Source organism: Bos indicus x Bos taurus, chromosome 1 (assembly GCF_003369695.1).
Source record: "Bos indicus x Bos taurus breed Angus x Brahman F1 hybrid chromosome 1, Bos_hybrid_MaternalHap_v2.0, whole genome shotgun sequence".
Classification (NCBI taxonomy): domain Eukaryota; kingdom Metazoa; phylum Chordata; class Mammalia; order Artiodactyla; family Bovidae; genus Bos; species Bos indicus x Bos taurus.
This window is the reverse complement of record NC_040076.1, coordinates 1,750,570-1,778,128: the sequence shown is the minus strand read 5'-3', so window position 1 is coordinate 1,778,128 and position 27,559 is coordinate 1,750,570. Positions and strand designations below refer to the sequence as shown.

General features: G+C 41.2%; 2 protein-coding genes across 7 annotated transcripts in view; one reads left to right on the top strand and one right to left on the bottom strand.

The window, feature by feature from the left end:
• GART (phosphoribosylglycinamide formyltransferase, phosphoribosylglycinamide synthetase, phosphoribosylaminoimidazole synthetase) lies at nt 1-26,341 on the bottom strand. The gene is made up of 22 exons (XM_027565919.1): nt 26,235-26,341; nt 23,367-23,552; nt 22,189-22,284; nt 21,537-21,711; nt 18,181-18,292; nt 17,143-17,211; nt 16,515-16,640; nt 15,350-15,437; nt 14,775-14,860; nt 14,442-14,610; nt 11,244-11,475; nt 9,270-9,364; nt 8,866-8,975; nt 8,325-8,523; nt 7,031-7,282; nt 6,586-6,738; nt 4,377-4,583; nt 3,154-3,291; nt 2,030-2,160; nt 1,647-1,788; nt 874-989; nt 1-791 (listed from the first exon to the last, which is right to left on the bottom strand). The coding sequence occupies exons 2-22, from the start codon at nt 23,509-23,511 to the stop codon at nt 600-602; spliced, it is 3,033 nt and encodes a 1,010-aa protein (XP_027421720.1). The 5' UTR covers nt 23,512-23,552; nt 26,235-26,341; the 3' UTR covers nt 1-599.
• Nucleotides 26,342-27,257: 916 nt separating this feature from the next.
• Nucleotides 27,258-27,559, top strand: part of SON (SON DNA binding protein) — a 31,047-nt gene continuing 30,745 nt past the window's right edge. For 3 of the 6 annotated variants that reach the window (XR_003514666.1, XM_027563985.1, XM_027563114.1), the window contains exon 1: nt 27,259-27,392. Coding sequence is in view for 5 of the 6 variants with exons in the window: in XM_027563985.1 (XP_027419786.1) it covers nt 27,316-27,392 (77 nt within the window). In the remaining variant the exon portion in view is untranslated. Of the gene's footprint in view, nt 27,393-27,559 lie in introns of all 6 variants that reach the window. The other 3 variants (XM_027564651.1, XM_027561341.1, XM_027561981.1) reach the window with 3 other exon arrangements.

Here is a 27,559-nt window from a genome sequence, read left to right as displayed (position 1 = left end):
TGCTTTTTAGACAGAAGACTGTTTAATCCATAACACTGTGGAATCTGTACATGTTATGAAAAACAGAAAATTACTATTGCAATAATTAAATAACATTAAAAAAAAAAAATAAACGCTTTACTGGTCTGAGTAGATTGCCTTGTATCCTCCCAAACTGTGAAGCTGAAATCTGGGTATTATAGAAATCGTCAATTATTACAGGAAAGTGTAATGATTCTTCAAAGCACAGAGAACACTATCCCTCAATGGGAACTACCCAGAAATTTTATGATAACAACTTATGATCAGAATAAATCGAGAAGTCTCAATTCAAATTAGTACAGATATACAATATGAGGACAAGATACTAACTTTTTAGACTTGTTAGCTCTTTGAAAAAGAAAAGACTAAGTTTTGGTATAATACTTGGCTGAAAGTAAAAGGAATTCTGAAGGCCTAGTTTGATTATGAACAAGAAGGCCCCAGACAGGTAAAACCTGAAAGACCACTGGAGGCAACACACAGATGTCTCACACATCTTTTAGGTGGAGTCCAGGATAAAAGTCCCCCTGCAGCACCTACAATGCTCTCAGCTGTCTCCATTCCCGGGGGATGACGCTTCAGTCCTCTGTGACCCAACAGATTCTGCCATTTTCTCCAAGCCGTACAGCTCCACTGGCCACCAGCTGGAGGGCTGAGGGAAATATTTTATGTTCTGCTAATTTTACTCTCTCAGATAGAGTTTCAACAGTGTCACCCCTCTTCACTGGAACGGCTTCCTGTAAGATAATTTGACCGGCATCTACATCTTCCTGGAAAAGAAAGCAGAAGTTTTGAACGTTACCTCTGGCAAGTGCAACTGACATTCAAATACTAATCACGAGCCATACTCACAGCTACAAAGTGCACGGTGCACCCGGTGACTGTGACCCCAGCATCCAGGACTTGTTCATGGGCATTTGAACCCTTAAACGAAGGGAGCAAGGATGGGTGGATATTGAGCATTTTCCCTGGAAATTAATTAAAATGTGGTCAGAATCTGGAATATACACTTTCCTGTCTAGAATCAGGAGTCAACATGAGCAAGCTTTCTCTAGGTTGGGTGTTTTCATTGTCAAAGACAGAAATGAGGAAAAGTGAAATACCCGTTTTCATCCAAGGAGGCCCTGGGAGCAGCAGGTTTCTGCCTTGCACATATGAAGACACAATGAGGGACTCTGAACAGGTGCCGGCAGTAACTCAAAGCTGGATGGGAAGGGGTCTACTCTGGCTTATAGGGCTCTTGACATTAACAGCGGATCCTGTGAAATCTGACAATAGTACCTTCTTTGCCATTTTCTGGCAGTGGTTCACACTTCTAAACAAGGAAAAAAGTCTCCTCCCAGTATTTATCCAGAAGATGAAATTATATTTGTATTAATGTGAAAGCAATCTAAGCTATCTTAGAAAACATAATTATAGCACACCAAAGAAAACTGATGAAGAAGGATAAGAAGTCATCACTGGGTCATTCTCTGGGCTAAAGGCAAAGGAAATTCAATTATTATGTATGTCAAAATAAAATGTCATAGTAGATCTCTCATGCCTGGAATGGTTTGGTAAATTAACCACCCTAGAGTCATTTTCAGTTGATTTCTCAATGTGGTATCAAACAGTTTTTTACTTACCATTCCATTTTCTGACGAAGGGGCCAGACAAAATTCTCATGAATCCTGCAAGACAGACTATGTCTGTGGAGAACTCTTCAAGGACTTCGTCAATTGCAGTGTCAAATGCTGCACGATTTTTATATAATTTATGATTAATTACCTAGAAGAGAAATGGGTAAGTACCATCTGTCTCCAACAAATTAACCAAAAATAATTTAAAATCCAACCTATAAATAGACTACATTGACCATCTGAAGACAAATGTGATATCAAGAATGAAGGAATGAACCAGAATGGAAAGGCAAGCCTAGTAGCTACCCCAAATCCAGATGTCTTAAGAACATTTAGGGGCAGATTATGAGCTTGAATAATCTGTAAAGATACTTTTCAAAGTAACTTACTCTCGTGGGAATCCCGGCTTTTTCTGCTTTATCTAAGCCAGCCACTGCAGCTTTGTTGGAGATCACAATGACAATGTGTGCCAAGCTACTTGGCTCCCTAGTGCTGTCTATGAGAGCTTGGAGGTTCGATCCTGAAAAAAGGCAAAAAAACACAGGTGAAGGCATACTTCTTTAAAAGGTTTACATACTTCAAATAGGGAATGGTCAAGGTTTTTGAATAAAAATGTCTTGGTAAAGATTGGCAAAATATGTGAAGCTTTTACATTTCCTTCCTCTTGGAATAATGGATTAGTATCTCATGAAAACATAAGCACAAAATATGATTGAGCATAGCAGTAGAAACAGTTCAACACATGTTAAAACTGAAGGATGAGGAACAAGCTGCTTAATTAAACAAGAAAAAAACCCGAACACTTTCAAGAAGAATAAACCACTATGACTGACCTCTTACAATCATTTTGCTTTACCATCAACTCGGGTCTAAAGTATACTGAAACCTTAAAATAGACTTGTAAAGCATTTATATTTCTGATAATGTAATTTAAAGAAAGAATCTGATATGTACTTATGAACCTACTGTATTTACAAGAATGTTCATAGCAAAGTCACTTAAAACAGTGGTGGGAACTGCTGGGTGGTCCAGCGGTCAGGACTCTGTCCACTTACTGCCAAAGGCCTGGGTTCAACCCCATAAGCCAAAAAATCGTGCTGTATCCATCCATATGAGAGAAAACAATGCTCTTATTACTTTACCCCTCTGCCCACAAGAGGCAAATGAAAATTTTGTACTAAATTACTGTTGACAATTAAAAAAAGCCTCAACTGTCTTAAGACTTTTCAACTATAAAGCTACAATTGAAAAGTTACAATTTGCATTTTATCTAGAAAAGCTTCTCTCTCTTCAACCATCTTCCCAACACCCTCTAATTTTCCTTTAGAAGCTGTCTAAAATGCCTGAGAAAAGTGGAAGGACTGAGGATGCAGAATAGCTAACATTCCTTAACAATCCTCAGCCCTATTCTACTAACAGTGTTCTCACAGTTGGAGGTTTTTTTAGGGGGAAGAACGGGAGAAAACGAAGAGCATATCTACAGCTCTGTAGTAAAGAGGGAGCCATGTCTCACCTGTCCCAGAAATTAAGACAGCTACTCTTGCCTTTTTTGGTTGAACAGAGAAATGATTTCTCAGGGTTCCATTCTCCAATACTGATCCATTTATTTGCATGGTTTCAATCAGATGCTCGACTTTCACACGAGGAGAACCTTTGGTGCAAATGTACTCAATAAGTAAATCAAGAACAACTTTGAATTAACAGTAATATGGAAAGAGAAGTGTTTTAAAAACACTTTAGAACGCTGTTATTTTATTCTCAAAATATGCACGATTAAAACAAATAGTAAGTTTGTTTTACTTATCATTACTCACTCATAGAAACTTTCTGAAGGCGGACACTGCCCACTTCAACTAAAAGCTACAGCACTGTAGATAAAGTGGATATGTTAGTGCCTGCCAGTGTTCTCTCCCTTCTCCTGTAAATCTTCCATCCACACTAGTGCTATGACCTCTCAGCTTCAAGGGTAGGCATGTGAACAAGCAAGACCATTCAAAGGTTTGATATAGGATGTTGAGAAAGAGAGGGCCTCTCTTAGTGCAATGTGAGTTGAAGGATGTGGGCTCAAGACATCTTATGGGTATTTGGAGAGCCTGCCTGAAAATGAAACCTACACAGTAAAGGAATGAAAGGCAAAATTAGCAAGTCTTGACATCTCTGTTAGAGAATCTGAATGGGTTTTCTGCCATTCTGCCAATTTCTAGTGCTTCTAACAGAGTTTCGGGTAATACAGGCTCATCAGGGTGCTTGCTCACTGCTCCTCGAATTGAGTTGTGCCACAAAGCAGAGCCTGACCCAAGTCCTCACGTGAGAGATTGCTCTGGGAAGTGACAGGGGATGGTGATGGGGAAGACTCATACTGAGTGTGCTATTCAGCTGGTCACCGCAGTGGGCAACTTGGGCTTGATCCTAGGGACCCTCAAAGGAGGCATGTAGACAGACTGTGCCTAGAACCGCTCCCTCCTTCTGTTTCTCAAGTGGGTGCTGACTCATTATCTCTCACCCCACTGATCAAGGGTTGCTTCCTGCAGGGTGTGGTTGTGCGTGTGACTGCTACACACAGGGGTTAGACCCTGAGGCAGAAATGAAGAGACGCGTGGTATTACTGGCTGGGATGTTTCCACGTGACAGCTGTGTAAAGATAGTTGCCATAGCAATGGGTAGGCAGAGCTCCTAAGGCAGGGCACAGTTATATTGAAGGTTATAGATCTAAGAGCCACTGAAGGAAGAGGTTACCCTCGGGACATGCAACCACTCTGCCGATCACGCAGGCTTCTTCCTGGTGCTGCTCAATATCCTGCAGAGTCTGCTTCACCAGGTCCTCTGATACCACGAGGGCAGCCCCAATCCCACAGTTAAATGTTCTGGCCATCTCCTCTTCAGAGAGGTGGCCTTCCTGCTGTAACCATGAGAAGATCCTGGGGACCCTCCAGGTCTGGGCATCTAAAAACAGGCAAGAATTGTTCCTTAATCTACTGTTGACCCAAAGTATAAAAGCATGCACATTTACAAAATTATGGAAATTAAAACCAGGACAGCTATTTTATATAAGGAGAAACTACTAACTGGCCTTTCAGAAGCTTTCTGGGGATCCATCTGTACTAAGGCATTAAGAACACTTTTGTGTCACACTTGGCCAATATTCACAATTGAGCAAATTTTTGCTCAATTAGTTTTGTGCTGCATTAACTAACTAGATCCTTAGAAATTCCCTGATGAAAGAGATGCTCTAATGGGGCTGAATTCCAGTAAAGGCTGGCATACTATCCTCTGAGAATGTCTAGTTGGATCTTAGCGATGACCAAAACACACCCTAAGTTTGATGCAAAACTAGTGGCTTATATACAGACTTAGAGGAAATACAGCTACTACTGTAGAAAACTTATGCTATATAGAAAGTTTAAGAGCAATACTCTGCCCCTCTGCATTTATTTTAAAATTTAGGGAACCCCCTGTCAGTCCAGTGATTAGGACGTGCCAGGTTCAATTCCTGTTAAAGGAACTAAGATCATGCAAATTGTGCAGTGGGGCCAAAAAATAAAACAAAAACAACAAACAAGCTAGACTTAGGTCTGTTTAAAAACTTTTTTTTTTTTTGGCCCCACTGCATGGCTTGCAGGATCTGAGTTCCTGGACCAGGGACTGAAATGAGGCCACCACAGTGAAGTGCTGACTCATAACCACTGGATCACCAGGGAATTCCCAACCAATAAGTTTCTTGAAACAGCAATCTTCACTTATTGTCTCTGTATCTCTGCTATCATCCCTTGTGCCAATAATCTGGGGGGTGGAATCTACCCTCTCAAGTTGCTTTTTGACATTGCTAACCAGTGTCATGTTGAAAACCTTGCTTGGAATTGATACGTTCACATGGTTTACTCCCTGATTCAGACTGTTTTAACTTCCCACAGAAATACTGCAATGAACATGTCAAAGACTTAAAACACTGCATTCTCATTCTCTATTCAAATCTACTCTTCTCCTTTCTATGCATGTTCCCACCTATGCACCCACTAAACCAGAAACCTGGGACTTCTTTTTTCATGCTAAGTACACAATGATTCTTCTGTCTCTCTTCACAATGCCTTGGTTTGGGTCCTCTTTATCCCGCACATGGACTATTTAATAACTACCACTTCCCTTTCCCTCCCAGCAAGTTCCTGATTCTATCTTGACAGAGCTTAAGCTTACCAACCCTCTGGAGAATCTGCTTAGAAAATTTCATCTGATATAAGTCAATTACAGGGCTGTATGCCTTATATGTGGGAGAAGGCAATGGCACCCCACTCCAGTACTCTTGCCTGGAAAATCCCATGGGCGAAGGAGCCTGGTAGGCTGCAGTCCATGGGGTCGTGAAGAGTCAGACACGACTGAGCGACTTCCCTTTCACTTTTCACTTTCATGCATTGGAGAAGGAAATGGCAACCCACTCCAGTGTTCTTGCCTGGAGAGTCCCAGGGAGGGGGGAGCCTGGTGGGCTGCCGTCTATGGGGTCACACAGAGTCGGACATGACTGAAGTGACTTAGTAGTAGTATGCCTTATATGTAGGACTTCCCTTATGGCTCAGACGGTAAAGCATCTGCCTAAAATGCAGGAAACCTGGGTTCGATCCCTGGGTGGGGAAGATCCCCTGGAGAAGGAAATGGCAACCCACCCTTGCCTGGAAAATCCCATGGACGGAGGAGCGTGGTAGGTTACAGTCCATGCAGTCGCAGAGTCAGACATGACTGAGCAACTTCACTTGGTCTATGCCTTATAAACATGGCCAATGAAGTGAAAAGATATGGTAAAGGGTCAGTCCTATTTTTTCCACAAGAAGTCCAAATGATGAATAATTTCTGGGTATAATCCTATATGTATTTAAACTACCCAAAGAGTTTCCTTCCATAATGTATTTTTTCTTCTAATAGTTTTCTGAGCAAAATTTCCTTTTAGTGATCTTACCTAAATTCACCCCCAATTTCTGAGGGAGGACTCTGGGGATGTTTTCCAGTAATCCTCCACCAGTAATATGTGCAACGGCCTTAACACGTCCTGAACGCAGGACAGGTAACAGTGAGCGGCTGTAGATTTTGGTTGGGGTTAGAAGTAAGTCACCTGTATATTGGGAAGATAAGATAAAAACTTAAGTCTATGAAATGAAACCAAAGCATACATAAAAAATAATTCTGAAACAGAGGAGGACTGTGACCCTGCCAGATACACCTGTTCTATAATGTCTAAGCAGCCAAACCACAGCCTAAGTATTAAGAGTACTTAGTATTAAGAGTACTTTAGTACTTAATACTCTTAGTATTAAGAGTACTTTAAGTAATGAAATCAGCCTAACCCTAGTGACTGGCTGCTCAGACATTTCCAAGTAGGAGAGTTTAAACGTGAGCGTGTGTACCTAAGGTCTGGTCACCACAGCCACCAGGTGCTGGAGAAGAGTACTCGAGAGAAGATTTTGCTACAATTTTCCTCACAAGGCTGAATCCGTTGCTGTGAAGACCAGATGAAGCGATTCCAATAACAGCGTCTCCTTCCGTGATTCTTTCCAGTTGAGGAAGTTTCTGATCCCGCTCCATGGCGCCAACGGCAAAACCAGCTAGATCATACTCTCCAGGAGGGTACATGTCAGGCATCTCTGCCGTTTCACCTCCTGGCAGGAAGAGAAAACAAGAACAAAGAAATCACTGAATGTTTATACACCTGTCTAGGAAGTAGTGACTGACACCAGCTACTCTTCAAAAGGACAATTAAATGGAAGCTGTATTCTGCAAACATTCAGTAAAATGTTCTCTAAGGGCCATCTAACAGAACTCTCAACCAAGCATGATTTCAGGGGAAATAGCACTAATTTCCACAAAGGGTGAATATAGCCTCCAAACATCGTTATTTTTACAGAATGAATGCTCAGTCGGACGTAACGCCATTTCTCTAGCAGTTTAGTTTCAGAAATGCTTTCACCTACATTTGATCTTTACAATCACCTCATGTTCCAATAATGGTACAGGCTTAGAAGAGTGATTTAATCAGGTCTGCCTAACTCTAAATGCCCTGGCCTAATAAATACATCAAGTTCACATTACCACCATATCCCATAAAGACAGGGTCTAGGCAGGCAGATTTAAATCAGGAATGGTTCTAAAAGATGGTTGAAAGGCAATTTTGGCTTTTGGGATAGGCCTGTCCACAGAAATGGGGATGTAAAAAAGGTAGTTTTGTTCTCTGGTCAACCTACAAATTTATCTTGTTAAAACCCTCACGTATGTACTCCTGCAATAGTTCTATAAACCTTGGGTACATTTTATCCTTAGTGTCATTTCTGTGGGAAATGAAGGCTTAAATTAAAGAGTCAGAATGCCAGGAACTGACCTGCCTCTGCTGCAGGGCCGTAAGGAGGAAACAAGTCCCTGCCCTGTCTGTCCGGGAGGCCACTGAGAGACATGGGAGTCAAACAGGGGCCAAGGGTCAGGGGGGAAGACAAGCCCTGGCTGATGGTGTTGAAGTGTGAGTCTGACCCTCGAGGGGAGGGTTTGGGGGCACCGAGGTTTAAATTTTCCTTAGCTGGTGCTGTCTGTATTTTGTTTGCCTCATCGTGTGGCACACAGTTTGTCTTGCTGGCTATACTAGTCACCAATCAGGCTTATACGCAGGGCTGAAACGCGGTGAGGGTGTGTGATTAAAATGGAAGTGCATACCGAGGAGAGCACATCCAGCCTTTTTACAAGCTTTGGCGATCCCAGTGATAACAGCTTCAGTAGTACGGAGGTCAAGTTTTCCACAGGAAAAGTAATCGAGGAAAAAGAGGGGCTCTGCTCCTTGTGCCAGAATGTCATTTACACACATCGCAACCAAATCCTGACCAATGGTGTCATGTTTACTGCACTGCTGGGCAATCTACCGAAGGGTATAAACATCCGCATTAGACAGTAAGTTCCAAACTGTATCTTGTCAATTATCAGAGAAGGCTAACAAATAATGACTTTTGGCTAGTGCTGTGAACACCTAAAGACAAAAGAACACTAAATTTTGATAAGCTACTTGGTCCAGAATTATTCTCTTTTGTCCCAGATATACTCTCAAAGACACTGCGTTATTAGAAACATGTAGCCATTGTAGCAAAACAATATTTGGTATGGTTCTCTTTAGTGCATATATGTCAAGAGGAGAAAGATATTTGATACACAGTAAATTCATATCTTTCACAAAAGGCCTTTACTCACATAAGTGTCTGATTACCTTCAGTTTCGTCCCAACGCCATCTGTTCCACAAGCCAGAAGAGGATCAGTGAAACCAGCTGCTTTCAAATCAAAAAGACCAGCAAAACCTCCAAGATCAACATCACAGCCTGTTGGAGAGAAAATTTGTTTCTTGCTGCATTTCAACAGCAAAGGACTGATCAAGAAAGCAGATATTGAAGGGGCAGACACATCCTTTTGAGTTTAAGATTAGGGATATGAAATGCTTTCCCTACTATTAGAGGTAAGAAAGCAGAAGACTATGAGTTTGGCTTAAAGAGGACAAGACTTACAGCAACTTGGCATTAGTCTGGAACATTTTCTTCAGTTATCTACGAAGCCCCAAATCAATATACACTGTTTGTCATGGTTGATGAACTAGCAAAGGACAGGATCTGACTTACCTGGTCTGGAGGTGGCCTTCGCTAAAGGTTTAATTTTCTGGACCAGCATATTACCAGCTGCAATGTCTACCCCAGATTCCTTGTAAGTCAGGCCCCTAAAAAGTTCAAAAAATAAACTAAGACATCACCAGGGAAAATTTTAACCTTAAATTATTATTTAAAGCAGAAGATATTCATTAGGCATTTTTCAGATCCCCTAATGTACTTGGCCCCATCCAGAGATTTTAATTTGGCTGGTCTAGGGCAGGTCCTAGGAATTGAAATATGTTTAAACAACCTCCCCAGTTGATAATCACTATTTGGAACTACTTCTCTAACTTGTCTATTTCTTCCAGAAGTATCTGTCAGAAGCAGGTAAATAAATCAACATTTGGCCACAACCTTTCTCTATTCAATTTTGGTATGGGAAGGAAAGAGTACCAAAACTGAGTCAAAAAAGTGAAAATTATGATGGTAAGAACTCTAGAAAGAAATCCCTTAATAATGAAACTGAGCTCTTACTGCAGTAATAGAGAACTGTATCAGTTTTCTTATAAAGACTGTAAGAAATGATTTTAAAAACTCAAAAACAACAACAACAACAAAAAAACCCCCACACCAAAACCCCACCGAAACCAGGTAATGATATTCAATGCATCATTTCCATCTTTGTAATAGTGCCAACAAGCTAGAGCATTCCATTTAGTGCTCATTTGCTCAGTCCTGTCTGACTCTTTGCAACACCATGGACTGTAGCCCACTAGGCTCCTCTGTCCGTGGAATTCTCCAGGCAAAAACACTAGAGTGGGTTGCCACTTCCTTCTCCAGAGGATCTTCCTGACCCAGGGATTGAAAGTGTCTTCTATGTCTCCTGCACTGTAGGCAGATTTTCTACCCACTGAGCCATTGGGGAAGCCCAGTCATGTTAAATGGCACTGTGACTTTGGTGATCTAGCCTTACAAAAACAACACTGGCCTAGTGGGATTCAGGGATATCGAAAGAAATACCTCTAGTTTTATTAGAAACAAGATGCCAGGGAACAAACAGATTTGAGACTTTTGGCGGCTAACTACAAAAAAGTTGGCAGTCCAGGGTCACACTAGGATAGGAAATGAAGTTCTACTGATTAGAAATTTCAATAGGATCTAATTTCTTTTTTTTAAATGTGGATTATTTTTAAAGTCATTATTGAATTTGTTACAATACTGCTTCTGTTTTTTGTTTTTGTTTTTTGGCCACAAGGCATGTGGGGTCTTGGCTTCCTGATCAGGGATCAACCCTGTACACCCTCCTGCACTGGAAGGTGACTTCTCAACTGCTGGACCACCAAGGAAAGCCCAGAATCTACTCATTTTAAAAGTTAAAAAAACAAAATTTTAGCATGTTACTCGCATTTTGTCCTAAAACAAGTATTTCTCATACATGAACTCAATGAACATACTATGATAAGATCAAGACACCCACATCAGCAGTTAATAGTTTATTCATATTTTACAAAGGAATAGCTATATATGACAATAAGTGAAGTTATAAATACACTTCAGTAATATAAATGCAATGACCAAATGAAGTGGTAAAATTTATAGTATAATCAAAGCTGTAAAGATAACCAATATTTACATCTCAAATTCTTTTGACAAAATCAGGATAACTAAGATATATAACAGTAATACGTAAATATATGATAAATCAAGGAATAAAAATCCCTTCCCCTATTTTTCTTGAATAATTGACAGCTTATTGCATACACCTAAAATGTAGAATGTGAAAAAAACCTTTTAACAGCACATTTCAAATATGAGCTACCACGAAGTTTTTTCCATTTCATTTGAATATAACTAATACTTTTGATTCAGACTAAATGCAAATCAAAACTGGACCAGTTTCAGAGTTCAAAATACAGAATGCCTTTGTTCAGGTTCAGTGGAGTTTTCTACATCACCATCTCTGCCAGTTTTAAAGCTGTGCTATGATCACCTGGGTCAGAAGTTTACCTGGGCTGCTGGAGGAAAGCTATGGCTCGAAAGCCGATGTCTTTCCTATAAACAGCTCCCTCAAACTTTATGGCGGCAAGTCCTTTCCTGGCTTCTTCAAGAGCTGAGATGAGATTTTCCCTGATGGCCGTGACAGTAAGGACCCTACCCCCGTTAGTCACCACCTTGCCATCTTTTAGGGCAGTGCCTGCTTGGAACACCTCCAGTCCTAAAGCCTGAGCCTCAGGAAACCCTGTAAGAGAAAGCATATTTGATACACCAATTACAGTAATAATATTATACACTGTGGCTTATTCGAGAGGGTTTTTTAAAAGTAAAATCTTTATTTCATTTAAATGAATCTTCACAAGAATCCTAACAGAAAGGAATTATGTGATATAACAGTAAATTGAACCTTCCTTCTAACAACAGCCTGTTCTGCTCTAGGGTGACAACTGTATTACACTAAAGCTTTTTATCATAGATCTCATGTAAAAATGATTATTTCAATAAAGGGAAAAAAAAAGGCAAGCTCTGAAAAGTTTGGTACTAGAAGTCAGTTATTTTCTCCTGAAAAGTAAAAAACTTAAACATCAATGAATAAATCCTGATCACTTTTTACTTTAGAGGTAAAGAATTTTTTTGCTTTACCACAGCCAACTAGATAAGGTTGCTTTTCCTTTTTAAATATTACTAAACTATATTTTCTAAATTATGCAGTGGGCAATTCATACAAAGATAACCTCTTAATTAAAAAAAATTTTTATATCCTCAGTTTGTCCTTTTCCTTTTCTCTTTAGCACTGTATTTGGTAATGTTAAATTTTTTCTGTATCAATTAAAAAAAAAGTTTTTTAAAAAAATTGAAGTACAGTGGTTTATAATATCTTCTCTTGGTGTTTCTATAAGATAGGGGCATTTAGTCATAGATACCCAAATATTTGGTGGTATCAGTTAAGTTCAGTCGCTCAGTCGTGTCCCGCTCTTTGCGACCCCATGAATCACAGCATGCCAAGCCTCCCTGTCCATCACCGACTCCTGGAGTTTACCCAAACCCATGTCCACCGAGTTGGTGATGTCATCCATCCATCTCATCCTCTGTTGTCCCCTTCTCCTCCTGCCCCCAATCCTTCCCAACATTAGGGTCTTTTCCAATGAGTCAACTCTTTGCACAACTCCAAAGTACTAGAGTTTCAGCTTTAGCATCAGTCCTTCCAATGAACACCCAGGACTGATCTCCTTTAGGATGGACTAGTTGGATCTTGCAGTCCAAGGGACTCTCAAGAGTCTTCTCCAACACCACAGTTCAAAAGCATCAATTCTTAGGGGCTCAGCTTTCTTCAGCATCTCACTGTCACATCTATAAGCCTTGACTAGACGGACCTTTGTTGGAAAGTAATGTCTCTGCTTTTAAATATGCTATCTAGGTTGGTCACAACCTTCCCTTCCAAGGAGTAAGCGTCTTTTAATTTCATGGCTGCAATCACCATCTGCAGTGATTTTGGAGCCCAAAAAAATGAAGTCTGACACTGTTTCCACTATTTCTCCATCTATTTGCCATGAAGTGATGGGACCAGATGCCATGATCTTAGTTTTCTGAATGTGGAGCTTTAAGCCAACTTTGTCAGTCTCCTCTTTCAATTTCATCTAGAGGCTCTTTAGTTCCTCTTCACTTTCTGCCATAAGGGTGGTGGTGTCTGCATATGTGAGGTTATTGATAATTTCTCCCAGCAATCTTGATTCCAGCTTGTGCTTCTTCCAGCCCAGCGTTTCTCATGATGTACTCTGCATAGAAGTTAAATAAGCAGGGTGACAATATACAGCCTTGATATACTCCTTTTCCTATTTGGAACCAGTCTGTTGTTCAACGTCCAGTTCTAACTGTTGCTGCCTGACCTGGTGGTATCAGTAGCATCTAATATTGGGGCATCAGAAACTATTACACTTGTCACTAAAACTTTAGGGAAATTTTACCAATACAATGACCTTGATTCTATTCCTTCCCTTTCTTTGTTTTAAAAGGCAATCAGTTCCTAACTGCCCAGTTACCATGTGTGGTATTTATAGGGCAATGGACTTCCTGTCTGGGTAAGACAGTAAATAGGGTGTCTGGAACTTATTTACCATTTTAAAACACTGAGTTAAAAAACAAACAAACAAACAAAACAAAACACTGAGTTATATATAAATTGGTTACAATCATTTAACTACTGATAGATGCCTCACCTCCTATAAAGAGAAACAAAAGAGAAGGCTATAGTTCTGAAACTACTTTAATTCTGCCATCAAAGTGACTATGGGTATACTGCAAACTGGGGGAGGGGTTAATCTGTGATCAGAGATCATATCCTGAAATCTGAAATTTATATTTCAAATTTACAACATCCTTGATACAGCATATTAAAAAGCAGAGACATTACTTTGTCAACAAAGGTCCGTCTAGTCAAGGCTATGGTTTTTCCAGTAGTCACATATGGATGTGAGAGTTGGACTATAAAGAAAGCTGAGCACCGAACAATTGATGTTTTTGAACTGTAGTGCTGGAAAAGACTCTTGAGAGTCCCCTGGACTGCAAGGAAATCCAATCAGTCCATCCTAAAGGAAATCAGTCCTGAATATTCATTGGAAGGACTGATGTTGAAGCTGAAACTCCAATACTTTGGCCACCTCATGCAAAGAGCTGACTCATTTGAAAAGACCCTAAGATTGAAGGCAGAAGGGGATGACAGAGGATGAGATGGTTGGATGGCATCACTGACTCAATGGACATGAGTTTGGGTAAACTCTGCAAGTTGGTGGTGGACAGGGAGGCCAGGCGTGCTGCGGTTCAAGGGGTTGCAAAGAGTTGGACAACACTGAGCGAATGAACTGACCTGAACCTATGTAGTTTAAACTTATGTTCCTCTGACTCATATATTCCTATTATCTTACTGGCTCTCAGAGGATGGACAAGAAAGGCAGGACTGGGTGATTCTCCGTAAACTTGGCTAGGCCCATGTAAGTCTTCATTGTGCAGAAAGGGAAATGGATAGCAGTTCCTAAATACAGCAATTTTAGGTATCTGGACACCCATATCCAAGCAATAAGCAACAGAGTTATGTTAAGAACCCCTGAAAAGATACTGATGGCCTCACACCCTTACAGGGAGCTTTCCATGGGACAAAGGCCTACTGCGGTACTGTTCACATTGTCTCCCAACCTTGCATTCCCTGATGTTCACCTGTTATCTCTACACCCTTGGTGTAGTCTCCTGGATAACCTTTACTTGCCATGACCACAGTTACGGCAGCACAGTTGTCCAGCCAAACAGGCAGAGAAGTGCAGAGCAAGCCATCTAAGATAGACTGAATCACTTCATAAAGATCACTTTTAAGAAGTGGGAGGATCACCTGGAAAACACACAATCAGTATGACAACTGAGAGAAATTTCAATTCTCCTGGGACATTTTATTCACTGAAATATCAGAATTTGCATTATATTTCTCAAAGGTAATAATTATTTCAAGGCTGAAAAATCCTAAGATTAAAATAGCACGCATCTTTTTTTACTCACTTGGCACTCTGGATCACCGAAACGGCAATTAAATTCCAGAACTTTGGGGCCGTTCTTGGTCAGCATTATACCAGCATAGAGGACACCTTCATTAAAAAAGAAAAAAAAAATCGTTAATGCAGACATTGTACTGTGACTCGGAGAAGGCAATGGCACCCCACTCCAGTACTCTTGCCTGGAAAATCCCATGGATGGAGGAGCCTGGTAGGCTGCAGTCCATGGGGTCGCTAAGAGTCAGACACGACTGGGCAACTTCACTTTCACTTTTCACTTTCATGCATGGGGGAAGGAAATGGCAACCCACTCCAGTGTTCTTGCCTGGAGAATCCCAGGGATGGCGGAGCCTGGTGGGCTGCCATCTATGGGGTCACACAAAGTTGGACACGACTGAAGCGACTTAGTGGCAGCGGCGGCGGCGGGTATTTTGACTATGAAATTTAGAATATAGACTCAAGGTTTTGGAATGACCATAACCAATGTTACAACAATGGTCAATAAAAAAGTCGTTTAAAAAAAGAGAAAATGCTGTAAACTTCCTCCATGAATCATGTACACAATGACATCCATGTGCTTACCTGTGTATGGCATACCCTCCTCCTGCATGCCATCCACTGTCCTCTGAAGAATATTATTTTTAATTTTTAGCAACAAATCCTTAGAAACCTGGGGAATACAGAGAAATATTTAAATGTAATTGGTATTAAACTAAAAAAGTCCTCACCCACATTGAGGCTCCTTTGTATACTTCCAATATAGTCTGCATACCTCATAAGCCTGTAAGTTGAAAATCTAGAGTTTATAAAATTACAAAAATTAGAGCTAGAGTTAGTTCTTATATTAAAATCATTTTCACCAAATGGTAGTTTTAATACATAGAGTCTAAAGTAAACCATGTTTGTTTTTTAATCTTTTAGTTAAGAAAAATATCGAAAGGGCACCATGTTATCAGCACAATTTTAACTATCATCAGTGAAAGGAAATGAGAGTTTCTAAGTGCTATTTTTTTAAGTGCTATTTATAATATACTCAATGCAGATTTCGGAGAAGGCAATGGCACCCCACTCCCGTACTCTTGCCTGGAAAATCACATGGACGGAGGAGCCTGGTGGGCTGCAATCCATGGGGTCGCTAAGAGTCAGACACGACTGAGCGACTTCACTTTCACTTTTCACTTTCATGTATTGGAGAAGGAAATGGCAACCCACTCCAGTGTTCTTGCCTGGAGAATCCCAGGGACGGGGGAGCCTGGTGGGCTGCCGTCTATAGGGTCGCACAGAGTCGGACACGACTGAACCAACTTAGCAGCAGCAGCAATGCAGATTTTTCATAAAACTGTCCAGGAATTGTGTGGAAACATACTTTATCCATTATAGTAGAAAGAGAAGAAGAAATGATAGTCTGACTTGCTTCTTGATGTAACACACCCACTCTTACTAAGCACTTATTGTTGGGCCCTGGATATCCAAAAGATGCATAATTAATTCCAGATTATAACTGGCTCAAGGGGTAAAAACAGGGTGTAGAAAGGAGGGGCTGGAAGGATCTGTTTAATCCACAAAGTTAGTTTCACAAAGGCTTTTAGAAAAGTTTAGTCCCAAAGTGAGGCCATAAAAGATATTTTTCATTTATCAGGAAAACCAATTTGCTGATTCGTAATGTCATTTACAGGAAAAAAACAAAAACAAACTTGAAAAAGTAAAAATGTCAAAGAGTTCTTTGCAAAGACCAAATGATGGCTACCTGAGGGGCTGGACAATAGGCTCCCATTCCTCCCGTGTTGGGGCCCTCATCGCCCTCCAGCAATCGCTTATGGTCCTGTGCTGGGGGCATGGGGGCCACAGTCCGTCCATCAGTGAAGCACAGACACTGCAGAAAAAACAAACAGTCCACTTAACCTTCCATGCCAAAAAGTTAAAAAAAAAAAAAATTTCATAAGCAGAACTATACATACCTTAACTCCAGTTAGATTTTTTTTTTTAAGTAAAATGATTTAAAACATAAATAACTTTCCTAGATCAAGTATCAAAAGATTTTGTATATTCAATTCGGAAGGATCTATAATTTTTGAGCTAGGTTGGTCAAGGGGCAGGTCAAGCTACTCCCTAAAGTAAAATAGTTCAACCTTCCCCCTCTTTAGATAATGTGTGATATAAGTCCAGTTCCCCTACTGATACACTAGGGGTGATTAAAAGAAGATAAATTACTTTTTCATTTGTATCCAAAATACTAAACACATACAAATTCCTTTGTATTGCTCAGTTTATGCTCTTGGTTGAAGCAACCAGAACAAATCAAGCCTTTTTTGGGGATCATAGATCAGATAACACAGCGTATACTCTATACAAGTTCAAAAGATGGATATACATACAGACACCTCTTCTCCTTCAAGAAGTTCTTCAATGACAACTGTTTCTCCTGCTTCTCCGAAAGCTTTACCCTTATTGGAGATAAAATACAAAGAGAAACTATAAGCTTTCATTACTTATTTAATCAGCTGCTTCATTTTGCACCATTTCTATAATGAACCAATGCACTAGTTTATAATTTCTCTTTCCCTTTCTGAAAGCCACATAGGAACATATGAATGTCTCCTATTTTTAAAGTGGCAGTGATGTAGAGTTAGCACTGGTACAGAAGAAATGAATACATCATTAGAACCCTCCTGGGTAGCCTCCTTTCCAGGTTCAGTAAAGCAACAGAAAAACAGATGTTTTCATCATCACTTCTTCACTCTTATTTCCGATTACAATTATATTTGGTTATAGTAATTATACCGTAGTGTCTGTGAAAGCAGATTTCCAAAAGATGGAGAAACCCAAAACAACCAAGATGGATCATAAAAGCAAAACATTAGGGGCTTCCCTGGTGGTCCAGTGATTGGGAATCCACTTGCTAGTATGGGGGTCCCGAGTTCAATACCTGGTCTCGGAGAGTTCTGCATGATGCAGAGTAGCTAAGTCCCCCGTGCATAACTACTGAGCCTGTGTGCTGCAACTGCTGAAGCCCATGTGCCTGGAGTCTGCACTCCGCAGCAGGAGAGGCCACCACAGTGAGAGGCCGGGGCACCACAGTGAGGAGTGGCCACCTGTCAGCCTGCGGTCAAAGCCTGTGCATGGCAGTGAGACCCAGCACAGCCAAAAATACTTTTTTTTCATTAAAAAAAAGCAAAATATATTAAAATAAAAAGCAATATATATTAACATTGTTTCACTTTTCTTAGACTTGAGACTCCAAGAACAGATACTTGTTTTTACAGAGATGGATTATAATACATAGTATTATAAACAGTAACTACTACCCATTTTCCTCATCTTGAGGATAAGAATTTGTAAGTATTTGAAAAATTGGGAGTAGTTATCCAGTGTGACTAGAAAATTATGAAAGTTTTTCAAAAGGATCAACTTACCTGCATAATCTCTCTGACAGCTTCACAGGCCTCCTCTTTGCTCTTGGCAACAATTACCCCTTTCCCAGCTGCAAGACCACTGGCCTTCACAACCAAAGCAGGGAAGTCTGCACTGTGAAGACAGAGGAAGTTTCAGTATTCAGTAAATCCTTACGATTCAAAAGTTTAAAATACTTTCAGATTTTGTGATGATATGCTATAGCAACAACTAAAAAGCAGAAAAAAACTAAAAACAACTAAAAAAACAGCTAACACCATTTTGATGCACCTCTTATCAGGATTCTTTTCTTCTGTATTCCTCTGTAGTTGCCTGTGATCAGACGTTACATACGATTTTGCTTTTCTCACCTACCCTGAGAGCATACCAACAAATCTTTGGGAGAAGAAATAGCAGCAGTATAGCATGGGTAAGGAAAGATCTTTAAGATACAAAGTAGTGAATCATGGACCAGTATAAGCACGGATACATAACTGCTCCAAGTACACGTCAGAAACTGTTGTTGGTAGTTTTTTCTGTTGAGTAGACCTGGAGACCCAGGAGACTTACAGAAAGTAACTACATTGTTACGTCCAAGGAATCTGGCTACTAGAAAACGATAAACTTCAACGTAGAATAAAGAATAAATAAGAATAACTAAAACGAAAACTATGGATAGGAGGTTCGTGACATTGTACAGGAGGCAGGGATCAAGACCATCCCCAAGAAAAAGAAATGCAAAAAGGCAAAATGGTTGTCTGAGGAGGCCTGAAAAGAGAAGCGAAAGGCAAAAGAGAAAAGGAAAGATATACCCACTTGAATGCAGAGTTCCAAAGAACAGCAAGGAGACATAAGCCTTCCTCACTGATCAATGCAAAGAAATAGAGGAAAACAATAGAATGGGAAAGACTAGAGATCTCTTCAAGAAAATTAGAGATACTAAGGGAACATTTCATGTAAAGGTGGGCACAATAAAGGACAGAAATGGTATGGACCTAACAGAAGCAGAAGATATTAAGAAGAGGTGGCAAGAATACGCAAAAGAACTACACAAAAAAGATCTTCACGACCCAGATAATCACGATGGTGTCATCACTCACCTAGAGCCAGACATCCTGGAATGCAAAGTCAAGTGGGTCTTAGGAAGCATCATTATGAATAAAACTAGTAGAGGTGATGGAATTCCAGTTAAGCTATTCCAAATCTTGAAAGATGATGCTGTCAAAGTTCTGGACTCAATATGCCAGCAAATTTGGAAAACTCTGCAGTGGCCAAAGAACTCGAAAAGATCAGTTTCCATCCAAATCCCAAAGAAAGGCAATGCCAAAGAATGTGCAAACTACCACACAATTGCACTCATCTCACACGCTAGCAAAGTAATGCTCAAAATTCTCCAAGCCAGGCTTCAACAGTAGGTGAACTGTGAACTTCTAGATGTTCAAGCTGGATTTAGAAAAGGCAGAGGAACCAGAGATCAAATTGCCAACATTTGCTGGATCACTGAAAAAGCCAGAGAGTTCCAGAAAAACGTTTGCTTTATTGACTATGCCAAAGCCTTTGAGTGTGCAGATCACAACAAACTGTGGAAAATTCTGAAAGAGATGGGAATACCAGACCACCCGACCTGCCTCTTGAGAAACTTCTGTGCAGGTCAGGAAGCAACAATTATAAAGTGGATATGGAACAACAGACTGGTTCCAAATCGGGAAAAGAGTACAACAAGGCTGTATATTGTTGCCCTGCTTATTTAACTTATATGCAGAGTAAATCATGAGAAACACTGGGCTGGATGAAGCACAAGCTGGAATCAAGATTGCTGGAAGAAATATCAATAACCTCAGACAAGGAGATGATACCATCCTTATGGCAGAAAGCGAAGAAGAACTAAAAAGCCTCTTAATGAAAAGTGAAAGAGGAGAGTGAAAAAGTTGGCTTAAAACTCAGCATTCAGAAAAAGATCATGGCATTTGGTCCCATCACTTCATGGCAAATAGATGGGAAACACCAGAAACAGGGACAGACTTTATTTTCTTGGGCTCCAAAATCACTGCAGATAGTGACCACAGCCATGAAATTAAAAGACGCTGGCTCCTTGGAAGAAAAGTTATGATCAACCTAGACAGCATATTAAAAAGCAGAGATGTTACTTTGCCAACAAAGGTCCATCTAGTCAAGGCTATGGTTTTTCCAGTGGTCATGGATATGAGAGTTGGACTGCAAAGAAAGCTGAGCGCCAAAGAATTGATGCTTTTGAGCTGTAGTGTTGGAGAAGACTCTTGAGAGTCCCTTGGACTGCAAGGAAATCCAACTAGTCAATCCTAAAGGAAATCAGTCCTGAATGTTCACTGGAAGAACTGATGTTGAAGCTGAAACTCCAATACTTGGGGCACCTGATGCAAAGAACTGACTCATTTGAAAAGACTCTGATGCTGGGAAAATGAAGGCGGGAGGAGAAGGGGTTGACAGGGGATGAGATGGTTGGATGGCATCACCAACTCAACGAACATGAGTATGAGTAAACTCTAGGAGTTGGTGATGGACAGGGAGGCCTGCCGTGCTGCAGTTCACGGGGTTGCAAAGAGTTGGACATGACTGAGCAACTGAACTGAACACAAAAACATACCAAGTAGCTAGATGTGTCAACAAAAAAAAGGCAAAGGCATGTATCTTCGAACATTCACTTATTGCTCATTATTTTCCATAGAATAAAGAACAGGATGTTTAATTTCAAGATTTAGGATTGAACAGTGGTGGCAGAAGGCCAAGTGATGATTCTTCTCTCTAGCTATGAAAAAAAATCCATACCCTTTATGTTGTAAGATGCTGCTGCTAAGTCGCTTCAGTTGTGTCCAACTCTATGTGACCCAATAGATGGCAGCCCACCAGGCTCCCCCGTCCCTGGGATTCTCCAGGCAAGAACACTGGTGTGGGTTGCCATTTCCTTCTCCAATGCAGGAAAGTGAAAAGTGAAAGTGAAGTCGCTCAGTCGTGTCCGACTCCTAGCGACTCCACGGATTGCAGCCTACCAGGCTCCTCCGTCCATGGGATTTTCCAGGCAAGAGTACTGGAGTGGGGTGCCATTGCCTTCTCCAACGTTGTAAGATGCCACTATGTCAATTTGGCTAACAGTGCATGACTACAGAACCAAATGTATCCTTTCCCCCTATAAACTATTCAGCAGAATTGTTAAAAAGCTTATCCTTCTGCAAGGCCACAAGAGTGAATCTCATTTTATTTTGATGTTGGAAAAAGGCAATCTATATTCTATGAGTTTTCCCCTAGAATTACCTTACTATAAACTTGTAACAGTGACTCATACATTCCAATATCATAATAAGATAACAAGATAACTGCCCTTCACAGGCTGTCTTCTATCTACCTCATAATGAAGTCACAGGCTTCTTTAGGTTTAGTGAAAGCTCTCCATCTTGCAGTTGAGATTCCATGTCGGTCCATAAACTCTTTGGCAAATCTCTTGCTGGACTCTAACTGAGCTGCTTGTGCTGTGGGGCCAAAGCACCGAACTCCCACAGAGTTCAGGTTCCCAACAATTCCTAGTGATGAAAATAAGCAGCCTTAGTCAGGTCTGTGCAGGGCCTTTTCATTCTGAAGCATTAGGATTAGACTAAATCTACACTGAGATAAGGCAGATGGCAGAGAATAGGAAACATGAACATTTTTCTTGCTTTCTACAGGATATAACAAAATGCTATTTACACATGAGTCAAGTACAACAAAAATTTATGTGATATTCAAATATATGGACAGAGCAGAATAAAAATAAAATATTTCTCATGGCTGCAAATTTGATCTCTCATTCAAATTTAATCATATTATTATTTATATTATCCAGAGTAGTAATTCTTCGGAGGAAAAAAATCCTAGAATCCATAAATTTCAAGAGAGTGAAAACTTTTCCCAAGGTAATGTTGTATTAGGAAACCTCATCTGTAAAATGTATGAGATTAGATGATCTCCAAGCTCCTGTTGGCACAGTATAAATCGTAACAATAAATAGAAATGAACTTTACCAGCAGCTAGAGGTGCCTCTGGTCCAACAACTACGAATTCAATTTTCTCATCTTTGCAGAACTGCGCAAGGGCAGTATGATCACTGATTGAGATGTCTGTGAAAAGAGAAAAGAAACAAACCCATCTTGTTTATATAAACATACTTTGTTTAAGGTATAATAAGTAAGTGTCTTGCTGAAGTTTAAGTACTATACTCTGGTATGCCAATCAATTGATGATTTTCCTTTAGTGTTGCAGGAGAGTTTCACCATGAGAAATTCAGAGCAGAGTACATTAGGCTAACCAACAAAGCTGAATTCTCTGTTATCACTACAGTGACAGAGAATTGAGGAAGTTTCCCAAGAGCTGTACTCTCCTGACTGTAGCGTTCATATCACTAGTGTTGATTATAAACAAAACAGTGTATCAGAGAATATACTCAGAAACTGGCCTTTTAAATGTCTTTCATTCAAGATTTACTAAAAATTACTATGTGCTAGATAACTGTCCTAGTCACTGAGTTAAGACATACACACAAATAGGGTCCCTACACTTAGGATGCTTTTATTTCACTATGGGAATACTGGGTTATGACTATCCAAGCAAACTAATAAAGTTAGGCAAATCTGATGTGAAGTAAATTGGGAGGCTATTTCTAACTCAGCCAGGCAGGGGCTCTTTGTGCAAAGATGTTTAAGCTAAGAATAGAACGGTGATTTTATGACCTTCCTCACTTTCCCAACCTACCAATGAGGTAAATCTTCTTTCTCGACGAAGTTCTAAGTAGTACTGGGATCAACCACATACTGAGCATGAGCTGGTTTTATAGGCACTCTTCCACTTCACTGTATCTGGGCCACCATTCCTAATCTGGTTGAAGTCTCAAATTACTCTGCACAATTTTTCATTCCCCAAAATACATAGCCAAACACCTTGAATCTGTATTAGGTACTGCTTTGTGACTTTCTTATTAGACATGTTTTAAAGGTTTAAACTAATTTAAGGTAAGGAAGCGCTATACTCTGAACAACAGGATACCTTAAATTTATAACATATGGCAACTATTCAAATTACCACATACATTTTTGGGTTAAGCAAAGCATTCAAATCTGAACAGCAATTGACTATTACAAAGAACAGATGTGGTTGACAGTTTATCATTTACAATTGTTCACTTTTACTTAAAAAAAGTCATTACCAGTATTTGAAATCTTCTCAGAGCAGGCAGTGCCTGCATTTCCTGGGGTAACCAACACTTGTTTGACATGAGTAGACTGTGCAAGTTTCCAGGCCAGCGTGTGTTCTCGTCCTCCATTGCCAATGACAAGTACTCGGGCTGCCATTGCGCTATCTGCAAAGCAGGAATTCAGCAGGAAGATGAAAGCTGCAGAAAGAAAACCACAGTTGACCGTTTTAAACTGGGATTCATAATTTAAGAAATATGACTGTACTCTTAAGGATTAGCGTGGTACTTTAGAAATAAGGCAGACTGGCCTAGAGAGCTTGATTTAAAAAAAAACAAAAACTACCAACAATCACCCTTTCTAGAGCTTCACTTTTAGAAGATTTAATAACCATCAAACCTCAGTTAAAAATGAGTCTTAATGTTGTTCCAGTGGTTAAGAATCCATCTTCCAATGCAGGCGACATGGGTTTGATCCCTGGCCAGGGAACTAAGACACCACATGCCGTGTAGCTGGCGTGCACAATATACTACTGTGCTGCAGCTGAGTGCCACAGCTAGAGAGAAGCCTGTGCACCACAAAGAAGACCCAATGCAGCCAAATAAATAAATAAATTCTGATGGCCATATAGTCTCTGTTGCAATTACTGAACTTTGCCATTGTAGCACAAAGAGCAGCCTTGGACAAGAGACAAATGTGGCCTGGCTATGCTCAGCAAAAACTTATACAAAACAGGCATGGGCTGTAGTCATAGTTTGCCTATTTCTGCTCTAAGCAACAAGAAGCTGTAAGAGGTTTATACAGAATTAAGTGTGGCTAGGTTTCAGTAAAACTTTATTTATGGATATAGCAATTTGAATTTTGCATAACTGTCATAGAAATATCATTCCCCCCCCCGCCACCATTTAACAACATAAAAATTATTCTTATTTAGTGAGCTGTACAAAAACAGGTAGTAGGAAGGATTGGTACCAAGAGCTATAGTCTGCTGATCCCCATTTAAGAAGCTGGTGCAGGGCTTCCCTGGTGGTGTAGCGGTGAAGACTCTACCTGCCAATGCAGGAGACACAGGTTGGATCCCTAGTATGGGAAGATCCCACATGCCTTGGAGCATTGGTTGTATGTGTGTCACAACTACTGAGCTAGCATCCTAGAGCCTGGGAGCACTTCTGGGCCCCCTCACCCTAGAGCCCCTGCTCCAAAACAAGGGAAGCCACCATGATGAAAGGCCCATGCACTACAACAAAGAGTAGACCCTGCTCTCTGCAACTAGAGAAAGCAAAAGCAAAAAAGATCCAGTGCAGCCAAAAATACAAATAAGTAAATAAATCTTTTTTTTTTAAGTGCAATATGCTGGCAAAGGGACTTCCCTGGTGGTCCAGTGGTTAAAAATCTGCCTTCCAATGCAGGGGATGTGCGTTCCATTCCTGGTTGGGGAACGGAAGATCCCACGTGCCAAAGGGCAGCTAAGCCCATGGGATGCAGCAGCCCCCTCCTCCCAAAGGAAATTGGTGGAGAAGGCAAAAATCAAATTTAAACACCTCTCACTTAGTTCTGGCATCTGATGCTGAGCAGGATGGGTAACTATCTCTCCGCTCAAGTTAGCATGTGACCTTGGTTAAGCTCTTACTGTCTGCAATTCAATTTCTATGCATCTTACAAGGTGGAATTAAGAATGTGCCTTATGAGGCATAGTAAGAATTGAAATGCCATTTATTTTTAAGTAATTATTACAAGTGCATACACTCAGTAGTAAAAGAATGCTAACATGCTACATTTGATTACTTTTGTCTAAACTGATGCTTCAGGGATAGAAATTCTAGAAAGCCAAAAGAGTGAATAATCTGTCATATTTGTCATATTCATTTACTAATTTTCAGAAGACATCTAATTAGAATGCAAACTGGTAACAGGAAAAACTGAAATCAGTTACTTATGAAATACTAGGAATACATATTTAAAGAAAAATCTAAATTGATAATATAAAAACACTTCTTGAGCACTTCTTGCCAGATGCTACTCTAAAAGCTTTTAATTTTAAAATTCTATGAGGCAGATAGGATTACTATCCACTTTTCTGATAAACATATCTGAGGTTCAGTTAGGTTAAGTAACTTGCTGCAGGTCACACAGATCAGAGGGTGAGATTCCAACAGAAGCAATTTTGCTTCAGATACAATTGAAAATATGAAGAAGAAAAAAATTTACTAAGTTATCTCAGAAAGGAAAATGGTTAATGGAAAACATAGAGTTGCCATGTGTATTGAAATATTTGAAATAAATATACCTTTAAATCTAGAGAAGACATTAGTGTGAATTACAGGGGCAGTGAGAGGATTATCGCCATAGATCTCTGAAATAGTTTTAGGACTCAAGACTGAGGGAATGTACATCCAGGAGAGGCTAGGAGCCCTTCAGTCAGAAGACCTGGGATTGGGTTAAGACTTACTAGCTGGGAAACCTGGAGGGACTTAACCTTCTTGGGCCTCAGTCGTCTGAATGGATAACATAACAGAGAAAAGCCATTTCAAAAGACTTGGTGAATAACACAACATAGAAACCAACTGCAAAATGGGATTAAGTAACTTGCTAGAGACAAAGAACGGAATTAACAAGAAAATATGCAATTCTGGTGCATGACATAAAAAAAAGCATAAAGGTACAAAAAGGGCCCTGACACCTAAAGCAGAGAAAATGACAGACCCGTTGTAAACCTCAGTTAAAACTGAAAAAGCACATGCCCAACCTTCACCCATGGTATGTGGAAACGAGATGACAATTCCTACAGCCAAACCGGTTCAGATAGTTTCATCTCATGCCTGAGAGTAAATCCGCCAAACCAAACCGTAAAGCAACTTTACTGAGAGGCATAGGAAACTCACCCGGCGATCCAGGGGGGACCTTGGGGATGGCGCGTAGACCTTCGCCGAGCGCTCTGGATCGGAACGCACGCCACGCGCGCCGGAAGTTGGGCGCGCGGAATCCGGCGCGCACACCCCTCCCATCCCGCCCTCGACTGGCTTCGCCTCCCCATTGGCTGGCGCGGCCCGTGGTCCCCACCCCGTGGTAATCAAGAACGATTCCCTCTCGCTCTCGGGCGCGGCCTGAACCTCCCCTCCCGAGCAAATCTCTTAAGCCTTACTCGTTTACAGTGTTTAATTTTGTGGTACCAGGTGCCACGTAAAATCTATTCTCCCCCTCCAGAACCTCCTGAGCTCTGAGGGTGGGGAGCGCCAAAATGCTAAACCCATGTTCAGCTGCTTGTGTGTTGCTTAGGAATCAGAACTGACCGGCTACTGTGCAAAAGTCTCGTGACGCGCCTGGCTCCTGACGAGATTACAATGCACCAGGGTTTGAGCTCAGCTGGCTCGTGACCTCTGACCCAATGCTAAAATGGGGGGGGGGGGGGAAAGCTGATTATAGGATGCCATGGGAGAGAGATGGGGGGATGAAAACGTTATTCTTCGTACGGTGGGCAGGCGCTGATAATATGCTTTCCCGGAGGGATCTCCCCTGCCGAAACGCGGGAGACATGTTGGAGCACCCTGTTGCCCTTCCCGCTCCCTTTCCTCACGGAATTTAATCTCGGGTAGTTAGTGACTAAAATAAGCCTCTTAAACGCCCCCTCCCCCACGAACGCTGGTGAAGACTGACAACTGAAGCTGACACAGCCACCTCGAGAGAGACTTCTCCTGTAATGGCGCCTGCGTCAGTCACTAACATGGCGGACACAGTCGTGCGCGGCGCAAACGTCAGCAGCTCTACCCTAGACGCTCAGAAACAGCGAAGGAGAGCGGGGCCGTGCTCACTGATAGGTTCGGAGGCGGAGCGTGCCGGTCTGGGCTCTCCCACAGGAGCCAATCAGGACGGCGAGAGACGGAATTGGCCGCTGCGCCTCCTCCCGAGGCATGCTGGGAGCCTGGAGGACTAGTGAGGAGGAGTTGAGAGAACGGAGCGGACGCCATGGCGACCAACATCGAGCAGATTTTTAGGTCTTTCGTGGTCAGTAAATTCCGGGAAATTCAACAGGAACTATCAAGGTAAGCGCTCCTCAGACTCTTCTGCTCCCAAAGGACCGCTGGGACCCCACGGGGCCCTCCATGGAACCTTTCTTCGGAGACGCTGTCGTTGCTCGTCTCAGGCCCGGCTACAGCCCCGCCTGGGCCTGGGATCCATTTTCCGGCCCCCCCACCCCCATCCGCTCCCT

Excerpts from the sequence above, each read along its gene's own strand:
- GART (XM_027565919.1), bottom strand. The coding sequence starts at position 23,511 with ATGGCAGCCCGAGTACTTGTCATTGGCAATGGAGGACGAGAACACACG. Across the intron at positions 9,365-11,243 it reads GCTTTCCTCCAGCAGCCCAG|GGGCCTGACTTACAAGGAAT; the intron begins GTAAACTTCTGA and ends TGAACTTTTTAG. Across the intron at positions 2,161-3,153 it reads TGTCTTAATTTCTGGGACAG|GATCGAACCTCCAAGCTCTC; the intron begins GTGAGACATGGC and ends GCCTTTTTTCAG.